Here is a 17,051-nt window from a genome sequence, read left to right on the forward strand (position 1 = left end):
CATAAACTGTGGAACATTCTGAAAGAGATGGTAATACCAGACCACCTGACCTGCCTCTTGAGAAACCTGTATGCAGGTCAGGGAGCAACAGTTAGAACTGGTCACGGAACCACAGACTGGTTCCAAATAGGAAAAGGAGTACATCAAGGTTGTATATTGTCACCCTGCTTATTTAACTTATATGCAGAGTACATCATGAGGAACGCTGGGCTGGAAGAAGCACAAGCTGGAATCAAGATTGCTGGGAGAAATATCAATAACCTCAGATATGCAGATGATACCACCCTTATGGCAGAAAGTGAAGAGGAACTAAAAAACCTCTTGATGAAAGTGAAAGAGGAGAGTGAAAAGTTTGGCTTGAAGCTCAACATTGAGAAAACGAAGATCATGGCATCGGGTCCCATCACTTCATGGCAAATAGATGGGGAAACAGTGGAAACAGTGTCAGACTTTATTTTTTTGGGCCCCAAAATCACTGTGGATGCTGATTGCAGCCAGGAAATTAAAAGACACTTACTCCTTGGAAGGAAAGTTATGACCAACCTAGATAGCATATTAAAAAGCAGAGACATTACTTTGCCAACAAAGGTCCGTCTAGTCAAGGCTATGGTTTTTCCCATGGTCATGTATGGATGTGAGAGTTGGACTGTGAAGAAAGCTGATCGCCGAAGAATTTATGCTTTTGAACTGTGGTGCTGGAGAAGACTCTTGAGAGTCCCTTGTACTGCAAGGAGATCCAACCAGTCCATTCTGGAGGGGATCAATCCTGGGTGTTCATTGGAAGGACTGATGCTGAAGCTGAAACTCCAATACTTTGGCCACCTCATGTGACGAGTTGCTCACTGGAGAAGACTCTGATGCTGGGAGGGATTGGGGGTGGGAGGAGACGGGGATGACAGAATGAGATGGCTGGATGGCATCACCGACTCAATGGACATGCGTTTGAGTGAACTCCGGGAATTGGTGATGGACAGGGAGGTGATTCATGGGGTCGCGAAGAGTCGGACACGACTGAGCGACTGAACTGGTAACACAGGGCATTGGTATCAGCATGTGATCTGGAAGGTCCATATTTCTGTCCATTCTGCTGCCAGCAGCTCGTTAGGTGTTTGTTGTTATGGGACAAGGCTGCTGTGTGTGTCGGTTGCGGGTATGGAGGGGACAGAGCTGGGATACACTTGGACATGTCCCTGTTTTCCACGATTTATTTTTAGAAGTGTGTTTCTTGCGACTTAAATGGCCTCTGGGGGCAGTGCTCCAGGAGGCCTTTTGAGAAATCTCATCTGCCATCTGCCAAGAGCAGGAACTGGAAGTCTCAGTAGGGTTTCAATCTCAACCAGAAACTCTGCAGAAGCACCCGTGTGACCCACAAACACGGGGCCCTTGCTGAGCTGGGCACTCGGCTCAGCTTTACTCTTTCCCCACAATGAAGGAACTTTCTCATGATGAACTTGCCGTGGGGTCTCTGCACGTCATTTCTCAAAAAGAGCCTCTGTTTAGTGTTGCCCCAACCTCTGCCAGGTTTCTGAACCTGAGTGATTGTGAGTCCAGGTGCCCTGCTGTGAGCCCAGGAGATCCTAGCAAAGAAACCAATCTTCTGGGCAGCAGCCAATGACACCCCTGGAAAGAAGGCTGGTTCCCCGACACTGCTGAAGATGTCAGCTCCGCACATCAGGCTAACTGGCTTCTCCGTGATGGCATGTCAGTCAGGTTCCTCTGCAGACACACACGATGATGCTAGCAAAGCTGAGACACCTCTGCAGAGAAAACCCCAAACCCCCAACCTCAGAAGCAGGGGAGCAGGAGAGAAAGGCCTTGGGTTGATGACTGGCTTGTCCCCAGACATCGCAGTGAAGCCATCCACACCCTTTCCAAGGAGATGATCTTACAGGAGATGGTGCTGCAGTTTTCTGAAGGGGGGATCTGCTGATATCTCTGCATGGAGAAGAAATCAGAAGCTAAAGCCTGCATACTGAAGGGGAGAACGAGGCTCAGGAGAGGTGCAAGCTCCCCAGGAAGTGGTCTCTCGATAAAAGCCCTAGGACTGTCCTGAGTGAGCTGTGACCGAGCCAATGTCACCAAAGATGCTTCGTCATGTGGATTTTGAGGATCGTACACAGGTGCTGAAGGGGGCGGAGGAAACCGAGCTCTGGGCCAGTTAGGAAGCTCCTTCTCTTGGACAGATGTCCAGATATGACCTGTGTCCCAAGGACACAGGGGATACTAGTGGCTAGGTTCAAACCCTCCATGGGAAGGACATCTGGTCGTTCTCACGCCTCTGTCCCAGGATGGGACCAGGCTGCGGAGAACCCAAGAGAACGAGGGTTGCTTCAGTGTCCTGAGGCTGCAAGGGCAGTCAGTGTTCAAAGCCCATCTTTGCTTCAAAGCGCAGCGTCTCCTATGCAAGGCCCTGCCTGAACATCCCAGCACAGCAGGATGGAGGCTGAAGAAGCTGCAGCAAGCATGGCGTTTAAAGAACTGACACGTGAAAGGCACGAGACATAGGGGATGGGGGAGGTTTTGAAGAAGATGCGTCTGTAAAAGCTGCCCAAGAGCAGGGCCCGGAGAGCATCTGAAGAAGCCAGTTCCAACGGTCTGAAGAGAACCGTCTCGAGAGAACCGAGGCTCAAAAGAGATGATGAAGACAGTCTGGAGGGGACCCTGAGAAGGCACCTGGCGGGGACGGCCCCAGAGAGGCTCTGGGAAGGTGGCACGGAAAGGGAATGTGGGGATGCTCTGAAAAAGCTTGAAGAAAACTGTCAAGAAAGACAGACATGACCCTGAAAAATCAATCTGATTTGAGGATGACAGCGCTGAGGGAGGGATGAAGATGCAGAGGGAAACTAAGAACAGGAAACTATCTGCTGGTGGATCAGCTGAAGAGGAGGAAGAAAATGAGGGTGGAGCAGGGTCTGAAGACGCCGGGGGGCAGGGACGGGGGGTGGACAAGGGGGAGGCAGGTGAGGGTGTGTGACCAGGTGCAGCTGGGACCGTGATGGGGTGGTGGTGGGACCGCTGAGGAGAAGGGCCCCGTCCTGGGCAGTGACGACGACCATGAAGAGGAGGGGCAGGCTGGGGAGGAGATGCTCCAGCTACACGTGCCCGCCCCTCGGGGTCACGGTCAGTCCTGTTCCCGGGACTCGTGCACACTGATGGGACGCCTTCTCACTAAGGCTGGCTACGCACTGTAACCGGCCCTCAGGAATCGTAAAGATATGCGGAGTAGCTGCTCAATTAAAACTTAATGCTCACTCATGATATAGAAAGAAAAAGACACAAGAAGTCCAAACAGAGCACTGCAACACAAGCTGTGAACACATTACAGTTTCCTCTGAAAACAGAAATGCAAGGCGAGTCGCAGAGTAAAACAAGTAGCTAACAAGTCCAGGTTCGCGCCAACACTACCGACAAACACTAGCTGCGCAGGCTGGACAAAGGAGAAGGAATGGCGTTAGGAACGAAAGACAAGCCTGGGAGAGGGACCTGCGCCGCAGGAGAGAATCTGGGACAGCCAGTGGGGGCGGAAGCTGGCCCGCAGGACGCTGGGGACACAGTCACACCCTGGCTGTCGTGACATCCTTTATTACATGCGCCTACATGGCGTCACATGTGTCATGCCTCCCGCGCGGCCCCCGCAGTGAGGCGTGGCCCCCGTCACTGCCCGAAGTACCACGGGGGCGAGCAGTGGATGGGCTCCTCCTCCCAAAGGGTCTTCAGCCTCTGCGCCCAGGAGGCCACCATCCTCTTTCTTTCTTCTTCGGACGCCATTTCAGCACCAAAACTGATCTGAGGGGCAAGGACTTTAAATCCACAGAAGTGCAGCGTGCCGTGCTACAGCGCAAAGAGAGGACAGCGGTGAGAAGCCGCCCCCTGCTCAGTCGCCCGAGGGGAGCGCATGCAGCTGACCTTCAGGGAGTTCAGAGAACCTCTGCCACTGCCAGGGAGCCGAGAACAAGGGCGCTGCCCTGGAACCTCAGGACCTGGCCGCTCCCGGGGGGCAGAGCGCACTGGGCGCCTCTAACTGACACAGCTCGCTAATCTCTGCTGCCGAGTCACACACTAAGTTTTATGGTTTTGATTGGTTAGGTAAATTATGGCAACTCATCAAAGTGAAAGTCACTCAGTCGTGCCAGACTCTACGACCCCATGGACTATACAGGCCAGAATACTGGAGTAGGTAGCCTATTCCTTCTCCAGGGGATCTTCCCAACCCATGGATTAAACCCAGGTCTCCCGCATTGCAGGCGGATTCTTTACCAGCTGAGCCAAAAGGGAAGTCTGAGAATAGTGGAGTGGGTAGTCTATCACTTCTCCATGGGATCTTTCTGACCCAGGAATCGAACCAGGGTCTCCTGCATTGCAGGTGGATTCTTTACCAACTGAGCCACCTGGGAGCCCTGAATGAGGTTATTGCAGCTAAATGTGCCACCATGAAAGGCTGCTCAACATACGCGTTGCTGCTGCTGCTGCTAAGTCACTTCAGTCGTGTTCGACTCTGCAACCCCATAGAAAGCAGCCCACCAGGCTCCCCCGTCCCTGGGATTCTCCAGGCAAGAACACTGGAGTGTGTTGCCGTTTCCTTCTCCAATCCATGAAAGTGAAAAGTGAAAGTAAAGTCGCTCTGTTGTGTCCGACTCTTAGTGACCCGATGGACTGCAGCCCACCAGGCTCCTCCGTTCATGGGATTGTCCAGGCAAGAGTACTGGAGTGGGGTGCTGTTGCCTTCTCCACAAGATACATGTTAGGTGTAAACAATCAGAAATGTGAAGCAGTGTTCGTGGTGCACCGTTCATGTAAAAAGGAAATATGGTAAGCTGAGTCCTAAAATGTACGTGTGTAAGAACACAGGGCCCTCCCTGGTCCAGCCAGTCCCGGGGCTGGCACTCCCTGCTCCCAGTGCAGGGCGCCTGGGCCTGAGCCCTGTGGTGAGAGTGCCACAGCTGAGCAGTCTGCATGCCCTGGCAAAGAGCTGGCTCCGCCAAGTGAATGCGTGAACACATGTGTTTGAAAAGAATGTGTGTGGGCTGTAAGGAAACACATTAAATCATTGAAAGTGATTGGTTTTAAGGGGGATTAGGAGAACTGAATTTCTATGTTTTATAGTCTCTTTGTTCCCATATGTACTTTTGCAAACTGAAACAAAGGTGAAGAGTTTTTAAAAGCAGGAAGCTCATGACACACGAAGCCACCTCAGGGGTCCCCAGAGCAGACATCGGCCAACCGGGCTCGGCTTGGCCTCTGGCCAAACAGCATCAAAGGTTCTCATAATCACAGCATTTTCTTCATCAGCCAGCCTTTCCAGGGCTGCCAAGTAAAACATCCAAAAGGCTAAGAGGTTGTGATATCCTGTTTCCAGGGGAGTCAGCATGGCCTGGCCTTCAGGCCCCCACATGTGGGAGGAGCTAGGAGAGCTGTGTGTCTGTGTGGGGGGCATACCTGGAGGGGCCACAGGAAGTACCGGAAGTCTCCGTTGACCCCAGTCTTGGAGTACATGCTGGCCGTGCCGGCCGTGGTCAAGGACAGGATGGCCAGTTTACCCTGCGGAGGACAGCACAGGATCGGGCGTGGACCCCAGGGCGGGTCATCTATAGTGACTGAAGGGAAACCGAGGCCAGCTCCCCTGTCCCTCCCCTAACAGACAGATATACACTCCCATCTCTGTCTGGCCCAGCGGCAGGCGACAGCGACATCCGACGGGGCAGGGGAGGGACAGCCAGAGGGAGTGGGCTGGATGGACAGTGCTGACAGGCCCGATGCTGGGGGAGTGGGCTGCAGAGGCGCAGGTGCAGGGGGGCGGCTGGGAGGGCGCACGTCGCCTGCAGCCAGTGGGGCCGGGCTCCGGGGCCGGTCAGTGAAGGGCAGCGTCTCTTCACGGCCTGAGACACATCTCAGGTCTCAGCACTCTGTTTCTGCACACTTGTTTTCTGAGGCTTTTGGATCTTGAACATCTGCTTGCATGGGAAATCCACAGCTACCACATCCTGTGCAGCGGCTGAGTCCACCATCCACTGAGGTTATCCTGCTTTCAAGGTGGGTCCGGGTACTCAGAGGCGAACGGGTGCACAGCCAGGTATGAGTGCGCTGTGGAGCAGGCGCCCTGGGTGGCTGCCCCCGGGCCCCCGGCCGAGCACGCTGCTAGACATGGATGGCCTGCAGCCTTTGCTGGAGGAAAGGGCCATGACCCCAGGAACCATGCTTTCTCGCCAGTGTAAGCCTTGCACACGGATGGTGCTCCATGGGAGTTTGGTTAACAAAGGCAAACCAGAGGTGACTTGCTGAGATGCCCCTTCCTTCCCTGATGGACAAGGGTCCCTCATCCTGGGGGGGTGGGGGTCGTACCTTGAGGAGGCCATCGTCGTAGGAGCCAGGGAAGTCGAAGGCAAAGCCCTGGCACAGCACCCTGTCCATCCAGCCCTTCAGCACAGCCGGCACGCTGAACCAGTACAGCGGGAACTGTGGGGGAGCAGGAGGAGGTGCTGGGGTGTTCGTCCGCCTGGGGCACTGCCTCCTTCCTGGCCTGGGCAGGCGGGTGCCCCCCGGGGCCGCATGTGTGGGCGGCTTCTCCCCCTGCTCCGAGGCGTGTGGAGTGGCGGTGGCAGTGGGCTGGGTGGGCAGGGCTGATGGCATCCTGGTGGCTGTTGCAGGTGGCCCTGGGTCCCTGTGATGTGACTGCGGGCCCCTGACCGAGCCTGCTCTGGGGCAACAGGACCGTGATCCCAACCATGGGGCTGTGGGGAGGGTGTGGGAAGGAGCCTGCCCCTCTCCCCGCCGGGGGTGAGATGGGGCATCCGGGAGTCAGGCCCGGAGGTTCCGAGGAGCTGAGCCTGACCGCACACAGCGGCAGGGAGGCCTCCCTGGAGCCACTGTGGTCCCCGTAGAAGCCCCAACACCATGTCCAAGGACAGAGTCAGGGAAAAGAGACGAACACAGGCAACAATCCACTCCCAGAGGGGGATGGGGGCCGCACACCGCAGCCAGCAGCGTCTCGGGAGGGTCTGCACACAGAGCCGGCAGCGCAATGAGAGGGAACCAACCTGGAACATCACCAGAGGGGAATGGGGGCTGTACACCGCAGCCAGCAGCGTCTCGGGAGGGTCTGCACACAGAGCCGGCACCGCAATGAGAGGAAAAACCAACCTGGAATATCACCAGGTCAGCCTCCTGAAGCTTCTTCTGCTCCTCGACGATGTCACTGCTCAGAGACCGCTTCTTATAGGCCTCGTGGGTCTCCACGCTGTAGTTGAAGAAGCCGGGGTTGGAGAGGGTGCCTGGGGGAGCAGGACAAAGGCTCCCGTTCAGGGGGAACGTCCACGGCCCACCAATCCTGCAGCCACTGCTGCCTGGACGCCCCCAGCAGGTCAAGTCACTGAGACCTGCCCAGGGGCCGGCCCTGGGGTCAGACTGTGGACACAGAGGAGCAGCTAGGGTCCAGGAGGAACAGATAACCACATGGTTAGCACAGTAGCACGACAGGGCAGCGAGCTCAGGGCAGCCCCAGGGCACATGGACCTCACGGCCTGGATGCGGGGGCCTCACCGGCGTGTGCAGCAGGTGAGTGAGGCGCCGGGGATCTGAGAATGGAGCAGGAGTTCCGCCGGGGTCTAGAGGACCGGGAGGGAGGGGGCGCTCCGGCGGACGATGCGGAGGGGACTGCCGGGATGGCCCGGGGATGGCCAGGGGCTGGAGGCCGGGGCCGCGGGTGACCTGGCTACAGGGCTGCAGCTCGGCCTGGGGTCTCAGCTCTGCGAGCTCGTGGGCTGCGGTGGGGGCACATGGTTTACACAGGAAACAGCCGTTTTCTCCACTCGGCTCTAAAAAGTCTGTGGCCTCAGCAATTCCGGAGCAGGCCTGGGCGGCGGGGCTCAGGCTGCAGCAAGGCTGGGGCCTGAGCCCGGACCCCCGCAGTTGAACGGAAAGACGAGGCCTTTGGTGGGTTCCTGCCCAGCAGCACGACTCGCCCTAAGCACTGCCCAGTGTTAACAATGGTCACCGGTGGTTGAGGGTCTCCTCGTACCTTGCTGGGCTCTGACCTCATCATAACAGGCTGTTTCTACCTTTCACAACAACACAAGGGGCAGGGTAACTCCCAAGCAACCAGAGAGGAGTGGGGGGCTCAGGTGGCCCCCCAGCACACAGGCCTGCAGGGTGGCCCAAGGAGAGCCAGCCCTGCCCTTGGGCGCCGCAGCTGAGAGCATCCCGCAGCCCAGCCTCGCCTTCACTCAAAAGCTCAGCTGGGACCCTTCTGTGCATGAGGTTGTGTGCTGACCAGAGACTCCGAGGAGGAGAGCCTGTGTCTCAGGCTGCCACCCTCCCGGTGTAGAGCCCACCGCAGACTTTGTGTGCTTCTGAGGTGGTAAACAGACAATACATGTGTATGGGCTGCGTGTAGTCTAGATAAAATTTAAAAATACATAGCAAAGGTGTGCAAATATTGGGGAAATGGTAATATTTTTATAAGTGTGGGTGTGGACGCACTTTTTTAGTAAGACAGGAAATCCAGAGTCATGCAGACATACTGACAGATTGAAACAAAAGATGGAGACAAAGCTAAATCAACATGGGAACTGGTAAGTTATAACATGTACCGTGAAGTGACACCGTTGTTAAGACGCCTCCTGAAAGCTCCAGTGAACAAAGCAAATCCCCGTTTCTACCTGTATCTACAGAGCTCCTAACGCGCTCAGGAATGTGCGCTTCGTTAACATCTGGAGCGAGGTCTACAATGAGTCACACCAAAGAGTTCTGCCTGCTTCTGCCTGGGGCCGCAGGACAAGGAGGGTGTGTGAAGGGCCTGTTAGTGTTCACCCTCCGCCACTGTTCACCACACTTAAAATGCTGTTTGCAAAGAGACTGTGTCTTACCTGATCCCCTGAAAAACCAGAGGCTCCATCACACAACACTACCTCCCCAGTCCCCGCTCTGTTGCTTTTTCAGTGAAAAGAGCTGTTTGGTTTATTAGAAGAAAGACAAGGAGAGGCAAGGATGCAACCATTGCCACCAGTACTAAATACTAAATCTGAGGTCTTGTTAACACAATGGCAAACAGGAGGGAAAAGGTATTTAATTTACTGGGAATTACTGGAAAGACATAGGTGAAATTATTACTTGCAGATGGGTTGACTGTATATCAGGAAAGACCCAGAGAATCGGCTTAAAACTACGAATGGTGAGAAAGTCAGCAGCAGCCGCGGGTAGGTGGGCACACAGACGTGCACAGGTCAGTCCTCTACACAGAGGAACAAAACCCAGGAAGCAAGATTTATGCAAGGTCCGCATGAAGAAAACTCACAAATACACCTGGAAGGTTGTAAAAGAAGGCGAACACGTGAGGAACCACGCCTGTTGCTGGAATAGAAGTGGCACTGAAAGTTCCGCCGTAAACTTAATCTGTTACCGTTAGAATCTTGCCAGCTAAAGGCTGGAACTTGCCATCTGCCTCTACAGGGATAAGTCAAAGCTGCTGTAGCCTCTGATCTTCAACACCCCCTTAAAGAAGTTCAGGGTGGAGATCTGGAATGAGGCACTCTGTGCTCCGGGAAAAAACAGAAAAACACGCCTTCAGATAGGTAGTTTCAGAAGATTTTATGAGCCCAATTCTTGTAAGTCCTCATATCTTTAAAGCATTAAAATCATTAATGGTGACATGTGCTCCTCATGACTAGCAGCAACCTTCTGCCAAAATGTGTGCCTGATGATTACATGACCCCTCTTCACCAGAATCCCATACATCCTGACCTTCCCTCCACCTCTGGAGCAGTTTCAGAGACAGCTGAGGGGCTGTCTCCCAGGCTGCAGTCCTCACTTTATCCCAAACAAAACAACTCACAACTGTCTTTCCTGGTGGTTCAGACAATAAAGAATCTGCCCACAATGTGGGAGACCTGGATTTGATCCTTGGGTTGGGAGCACCCCCTGGAGGAGGGCATGGCAACCCACTCTAGTCTTCTTGCTGGCAAATCCCATGCACAGAGGAGCCTGGCGGGTTGCAGTCCACGGGATCGCAAAGAGTCGGACACAACTGAGCGGCCAAGCACAGCACAACCGGCATGGCGTGCTTTTCATTTTCTCAGTCAACAATCTGGGAAGCTGATTCAGAAAGTCTTTATGCAGAAGTCGGAGTAGCTGGGAAAAGTAGTAAGACAAAAGAAGGTGGCCCAACTCTATGAGATCTTCAATGATTTGCCAAAATAATGAAAGCCAGGTGGTACTGAGTCATGGACAGGAAAAAAAAAAAACCAGCGTACAAAGTGTAGAAGAGAATAAAACGTGGGAATTCAGGTCACAACAAAGGTGGTTTTTTGAGTCAAGGCAAATAGCTAGATAATGTAACATGGGGATGAGAGCTGGGTATGTACTTGGGAAAAACTGGATCCACACCTCACATCAGACATTGAAATAAATTCTAAGTAGAGAAAGTATTTAATTTTAAAAAGTGGAACCTGCCAAATAATATAGCACCTTTAAAAAAATAAGCTTAGAGTTTATATGACACAAAATGCACAGGTCTAAATTAGCCAACTAAGCAAAAGTAAATGAAGAGAAGCCACCACAGCAAAGCCAAAACTAAAAATAAATTAGGTAAAAATGTATTTACAACTCATATTTCAAACCCTATACCACAGACCATTTTCTGCCTGACTGGCAATTATCCGACACTTGGTGGAACAAGGAGACGAGCACTTGGGAACACTGTGGTTGGAGAGCGGGCTGGTGCAGCACTCACGGAAAGCAGTTTGACACTGTCTGTGGAGATTCAAAACCCACATCCCCGCTGCCCAGCAGCTCCATTCTAGATGTGCTCGCACAGGTAGGGAAGCACGCGGCCTCCATTTCTGCTGCAGTCCTGTCATCACAGCAAAACTGCACGAGCGGGCACCACTGAAACCGTGGTGTCTCCAGACAACGGGGGTTCTGAGGCAGAAAAAAAGAACACAACACGCAAAACAGCATATGGGAACGCACGTTCCCATTTTAAAAAACTGGAGAGAAAAGCCGTTATACTGTTCATTGCTTTAGGTACACCCAGAGACAGCACAAACTCGCCCCAGAAAGATGCAAACACGGTGGGAGACCCTGGTTTCTTTGGGAGCAGAGAAACCGGGTGGCTGGGGGTGCGGGAAAAGCCATGCACTGCAGACCTTTTCGACGTGAGAATTGCACGTCACGTCCAATGATGAGTCTTACCTTTTTTTTTTAATTAAAAAAAAAACTCAAGGCAAAAACAATCGTAACAGTCATTTAAAAATGAGCAGAGGATTAGAACAGGTATCTTTCTGAGGAAAACACAGGTGGCCAACAGGCACGTGAAAAGATGCTCAACATCACAGATTATCAGGGACACAAAGCAAAACCATGGGGAGATGCCACCCCTCGCTGGTCAGAACGGCCGTCAGTAAGACAAGACACAACCAGAGCTGGCGGGGACGTGGAGAAAAGTGGACCCTCGTGTGGCTGGTGAGCGAAGCCACCGAGCGAAGCAGCGTGGAGCCCCCCAAACTGAAAGCAGAACTACCATCCAGCAATCCCACTTCGGGTGTTCACCCGACGTAAAGGAGGTGTCTGCACCCCTGTGTCCACTGCAGCGGTATTCACAATAGCCGGATAAAGAAAATGCTATACACGCACACAATGGGAGCGTCACTCAGCCGTAAAGGAGGAAACCCTGCCGTGTGCAGCGACGTGGACGGACCTGGAGGGTGTTGCTGAGTGAGAGGCAGAAAAAGAAAAATGCTGTGTGATCTCACACGTGGGAGAGTGGTGGAACCTTAATAAGCAAGTAACCGCTGCCTCCACCCACCAAACTAAACAGAAAGGAGCTGAGCTCACGGACACAGAAAACAGCCTGGTGGCTGCTGAGGTGGGGGCTGGGCAACAGGGACAAAGAGGAGGGTCAGAGGAACAAAGTCTGGGTCACAGGCTGCCATGCACGGCGTGGGGGCTGCAGCTGAGACCGCCGCGTGTCCCCGCGGCTGGGCCTGGAAAAGCACGAGTGTGTGGCAGCGAGTGGCAGCCGGGCACACCGTGATCACTGTGCAACAGACATGGACCTCGTACCCTCGCGTTGCACACCTGAAACAGTTATGTCAGCTGTGCCTCACAAAAAGACACAAGAAGAAGAAAGTTCAAACAAAAACCCGGAGCGTTCGTGACTCACCCGTGATGTCCCTCCCTGTGGCCCTGGGCTCAAAGTTCATGGCGTAGAGGTCAGAGACGGTGACGGCGCAGCCCTGCTGGCTCAGCTCAGCCACCGCCACGTCCTTCAGGGACCCGTTCAAAGACCGGGGCTCTTGGTGTGCGTAGACGATGAGCACTTTCTTACCTAAATCCAGACAAGAAACCATTTCTCTTGAAGAGTCATTCCTCCCTGTCCAAGCTCCACAAGGACCAAGCTGCCAAGGGGACGCGCACCACGGTCGGAGCTAAGTCAGGAAGACCGACGCTGCTTACAGGGGGCGGCTGTAAAACAATGCGCCTGTAAGAACCGTCGTATCAGCTCACCGGCTAAGTCAGGAAGACCGACGCTGCTCACAGGGGGCGGCTGTAAAACAAGGAGCCTGTAAGAACCTGGTCGTATCAGTCCACCGCTACTTGAGTTTACGTGTACAGGAGTCAACTTTCAATTCCCCAAGAATAACATGACTGCATTCTTTTAAAGCCCAAAAGACTCTGACACTGGGAGGGATTGGGGGCAGGAGGAGAAGGGGACGACAGAGAATGAGATGGCTGGATGGCATCACCGACTCTGTGGACATGAGTTTGAGTGAACTCCGGGAGTTGGTGATGGACAGGGAGGCCTGGCGTGCTGTGATTCATGGGGTCGCAGAGAGTCGGACACGACTGAGAGACTGAACTGCACTGTTCTGGTTATCCACTGTGAGACGTTTTAGCCACGTTGCCTAAGATCAGAATAAGAAACCACTGAGACTAATCTTTCGTGTAACCCCTTGTTTGCAGGTCAGTCGCTGACACACAGCTCTGCTTCCTTCCTCTCCACCGAAAACTGAAACACAAGACATATTAAAAAAAAAAAAAATCAGATCCTGAGTTCCATGGGGAGGCAGGGCCTGCATGAAGCCCCGCTTTGGTGGAGAGCCTAACAACAGAGGCTCCATCCAGTGCCTGGCGGTGTCATTCATACCAACAATCTCTGAATCCTCACGGAGAAGGCAATGGCAGCCCACTCCAGTACTCTTGCCTGGACACTCCCACGGGTGGAGGAGCCTGGTGGGCTGTAGTCCGTGGGGTCACAAAGAGTCAGACACGACTGAGTGACTTCACTTTCACTTTTCACCTTCATGCATTGGAGAAGGCAATGGCAACCCACTCCAGTGTTTGTGCCTGGAGAATCCCAGGGACGGCGGAGCCTGGTGGGCTGCCGTCTTTGGGGCTGCACAGAGTCAGACACGACTGAAGTGACTTAGCAGCAGCAGCAGCTGAAGCCGCACTGTCCTTCAGGACAGTCTCCAAGGTCACATACCAGTTCCTTCTAGAAGGCAGCTGTGGGAACCACTTAAGACTAAAATATTTAAACTCTTGATCCATGTTATTCTGTTTAGGCCCTTAAGGAGAAAATATAAATGTTAGTTTGAAGCAAAGAGCTTTGGGGCACTCAGCAGAGTGTAAAGGTTGACCTGCACGAGTGAAATTAATGATTAACAGTTTTAACTTCTCAGACTCATTTGTTATAAAGGAACTTGGGGGCTTCACGGAAACAGGATACAAATGGAATATCCACACTGATGGTTCTCAACCAGGGAGTGTTACCTCCCAGGGAGTGTTTCACATCTGGAGACATTTTTCGGTTGTGACCTCTGGAAGGAGGCGCTGCTAGAATGTGGAAGACAGAGCAAAGCTGCTGCAGAGCACAGCGCAGGACAGGCCCCCCGAAAGCGTGTGCTGGCCCCAAGTGTCAGCAGCGCCGCAGTTGAGAAACCCTAATGTACAACATATGCGCAAAACAACGCAAATGTTCATGTTATAAAATCCAAGGACTTTCATGCTATGGTGTTGAACAAAAAGATGTCACAATGGGATGTGTCATGTGGTATTTCTAACCATGGTCACTCTCGGGGCTCAGTCACTCAATATCTATTGATTGAGCAGCTATTATGTCCCAGGGCGTCATCCCAGAGGCTGGAGGCAAAGAAAAGACAAGCATTCTGTTTTGGTGGGGCTGAAATGAACAATAAAACAAGTAAGAAAAAACAAAACAAGATAATTCCAGGTAGCAGTCCACATTATACACAAGTTTTATACAGGAGTGTTGTCTGGAGTTTTTATAACAAAGTATTCAATTTCTAGTAAATTTTTCATTTAACAAAGTTTAACTCCCCATAGTTAATAGTCACCTGCCATGTCCCGGGAAGATCCTGCCGAGAGGAGGCTGTGCTCTCAGTCCTGGGTGCAGGGGCCCGAGCTCTGGGGCACCGTCACTCTCAGTGATGCCAATGACCTAGAAGAGGAAACAAATGCTGAGGGAGGTGGGGAGACACGGTGGGCAGCTCGATGTGCAGGCTGAGGCAGGGGGAACAGCAAGCATGAGGCAGTGTTGGGACTGGCCTGGGGTGCTCAGCCTACACGGTGGACATGCGGTTACAACAGAGCTGGGTGGTGGGAGATTCCGTCCAAGGGGTGGGTGGGTCAGTAGTGCAGGGCTGAAGACTTTATCCTGAGCCTAGCAGAAGCCCCCGGAGCACATCCGGAGAGTGATGGGCTGCAGACTCAGGGAGCACCTGGTCCTGAGATCTCCGGGGTCAGGGCCCAAAGACAGTCTGGTTTAGGGAGAAATGCTTTCATTTCAGTGCGGACAGCAGGGGAGGCATCCCCTTATCCTCTGCCTGGTCCAGTGTACCGTTAGATCACCTGCCAGGCCGCTGGAGGCCTTGGAGCTCTGACTCCTCGTGGGGCCCAGTTCCCCTAGTTGCTCAGAATGAGAGACTGAGGCCCGAGACGCAGCCACGCGTGCAGCGCGTCCCCACTGGCCTTGCTCCATGGCAGGGAGCGACGGCTCCTTCCGCGGAGAGGGCGCCCTTACCAGGCCGACAGGAAGACAGAGCGTGCGGCTGCTAAACTACATACAACACACCGCACCAAGCGGGCCGACACCGGTTACGCACTCTCGCTCCAGCCTCCTCGCCCGCTCCTCTCCTTGTGTTCCCTCCATCCCCCCTGGAACCATGAACAGCGGCGCAGGAAGCACACACCAAATGCTCGTCCCACTTCTTGGATTTTCTGTCTGAGATTCTCAGGAACTAGTTTCGGGTCCTGGCACCCGGGGCAAAGGCCGAGCCGGAACCCCGAGGGCGCAGGCCGGGTCTCCGCGCCGCCCGCTCGCTGACCCCAGGCGGCCCCTTGCGGTCCGCGCGCGGGGTCAGCGCGGGCCGAGTCCAGGGCGGAGGGCAGCGGCTGGGGGCAGCGACGGGCCTGCGCACACCTGCGCCCCAGGCCTAGCGAGTGCAGGGGGAAGCTCGGGCACGCGGGGGTGGAAGGCCGCGGAGACCCTGGCCCCGGGAAGCGGCCCGCGGCGAGCGCGGTCACTCACCTCGGCCAAAACGTCCGAGACGACCGGCAGGACGAGACTTCTCTCTGGGAGAACGTCCGGCGTCCACGCCACGTTCCGGCGTCCACGCCACGTTCCGGCCGCGCGGACACGTACTCGCAGGCGTCGCGAGCGGACAATGAGGACGCGCTCCGCGGGGCTGGACGCGGGGGCCCCGCCCACGCCCCGCCCACGCCCCGCCCACGCCCCGCCCACGCCCCGCCCACGCCCCGCCCACGAGCGCCGCCACGCCCGCCCCTCGCCGGAGCGCCCCTCGGGCCCCGCCCACGAGCGCCGAGGCCACGCCCCTCCCCGCCTCCCTCCAGAGCGCAGCCCCGCCCCCGACCAGTCTGGACCTCTCCCCGCGCTCGGCGTCCCGCCCCTGCATAAGCCCCGCCCACAAGCCCTTCGCCCCGCCCCTGCCCTGTCCCCGCCCCTCGGAGCCGGACCGGGTGGCTCCGCGCCGCGGCTGCTGCAGGGACGGCAGTGCTGGGAAGAGGGGGCGCCGTGTCCGCCCCTCCCGCCGCCTCCGCCCCTAGGCCCACCCAGGGTCAGAACACTCAGCCGTAGAAAGGATGAACGATCGGGCCCCAGCAGCCGGGGCGAATCTGCAGAGAAATACGCTGCATGAAAATCGCCAATCCCCGAGGGTCCCCCCCTGAACGATCACGGTTATGTAACATTCTTGAGATGAGATTCTAGAAGCGGAGAACGGGTTAGTGGTTGCAGGGTGTGATTCTAAGAGGGACCTTGTGCTGATGGGAATGTGTGGTGTGTGATCGTCCCGGCGGTGGCATTGTTCTGTGGTGTGGCCTGACGTTCTTATAGGGAAGGCTGGGGTTAAAGGGCACACAGGCAGGTTCAAGGCCAAGGAGATCCCCGGAAGGCAGGGAGACACCGAACTGGAGCCTGCAGACGTGTGAGGGAGGGCTACTGGGGGGCACTTTGGGCCAATTGTCTCTTTTCTCTCTTTCTAGCTCTTTCTGGCCTGCACCACCTCATTTGTAGACCCCGCTGCCATTGGGACTCACTCAAGGACCCTCCCAAACTCTGCCTTGATTTCTGGTGTCCCGGGTGGCCCTTGGGGCTCTCCTGGTGGCTCAGATGGTAAAGAATCTGCTTGCAATGCAGGTGACCCAGGTTTGATCCATGGGTCGAGAAAATACTCTGGAGATGTTCATGGCAACCCACTCCAGTATGCTTACCTGGAGAATTCCACGGACAGAGGGTCCACGGGGTTGCAAAGAGTTGGACACCACTGAGCGACTAACTCTTTCATCTTCTGGATGGTTCTAGAGAGTGAAGGCTGGTTCCCCTTCGAGCAAAACATTCCCGATGCAAACAGCTGCAGCTGCTGTTTGCACATCAGCATCTGGGTGGTCTGTCGGAGGCTGCTGTCTTTCTTGGGTTCACAGTGACGTCACGGCCTCTCTATGTGTGACATGCCCTCGTGCCAGCAGCTGACAGGCCACCTTGTCTTGTGAGCCTGGGAGGTGCTGGGGGCCGTTTTCAT

General features: G+C 54.9%; 1 protein-coding gene across 2 annotated transcripts; it reads right to left on the reverse strand.

Moving 5' to 3' along the window:
- Positions 1-450: 450 nt before the first annotated feature.
- On the reverse strand, positions 451-15,703 carry NQO2 (N-ribosyldihydronicotinamide:quinone dehydrogenase 2). 2 transcript variants are annotated; one of them, XM_055406737.2, is made up of 7 exons: positions 15,542-15,703; positions 14,349-14,452; positions 12,155-12,319; positions 7,138-7,268; positions 6,340-6,453; positions 5,437-5,538; positions 451-1,935 (listed from the first exon to the last, which is right to left on the reverse strand). In XM_055406737.2, the coding sequence occupies exons 2-7, from the start codon at positions 14,353-14,355 to the stop codon at positions 1,786-1,788; spliced, it is 669 nt and encodes a 222-aa protein (XP_055262712.2). In that variant the 5' UTR covers positions 14,356-14,452; positions 15,542-15,703; the 3' UTR covers positions 451-1,785. The 2 variants fall into 2 exon arrangements, with proteins under 2 accessions (XP_055262712.2, XP_055262711.1); XM_055406736.2 differs by lacking the exon at positions 451-1,935 and adding an exon at positions 3,567-3,831 and having other exon boundaries at positions 15,542-15,701.
- Between the last annotated feature and the right edge of the window lie 1,348 nt (positions 15,704-17,051).

The sequence above is a fragment of the Moschus berezovskii genome, chromosome 23 (assembly GCF_049115385.1).
Source record: "Moschus berezovskii isolate FMDL1 chromosome 23, NW_MosBer_1.0, whole genome shotgun sequence".
NCBI lineage: Eukaryota > Metazoa > Chordata > Mammalia > Artiodactyla > Moschidae > Moschus > Moschus berezovskii.

What these genes read in the sequence shown, in the direction of transcription:
- NQO2 (XM_055406736.2), bottom strand. An exon ending in ACGACGATGGCCTCCTCAAG is followed by an intron (nt 5,539 to 6,339) that starts GTACGACCCCCA and finishes TGTCCTCCGCAG; the next exon opens with GGTAAACTGGCCATCCTGTC. An exon ending in ACTTCCTGTGGCCCCTCCAG is followed by an intron (nt 3,832 to 5,436) that starts GTATGCCCCCCA and finishes TTTGCGCTGTAG; the next exon opens with CACGGCACGCTGCACTTCTG.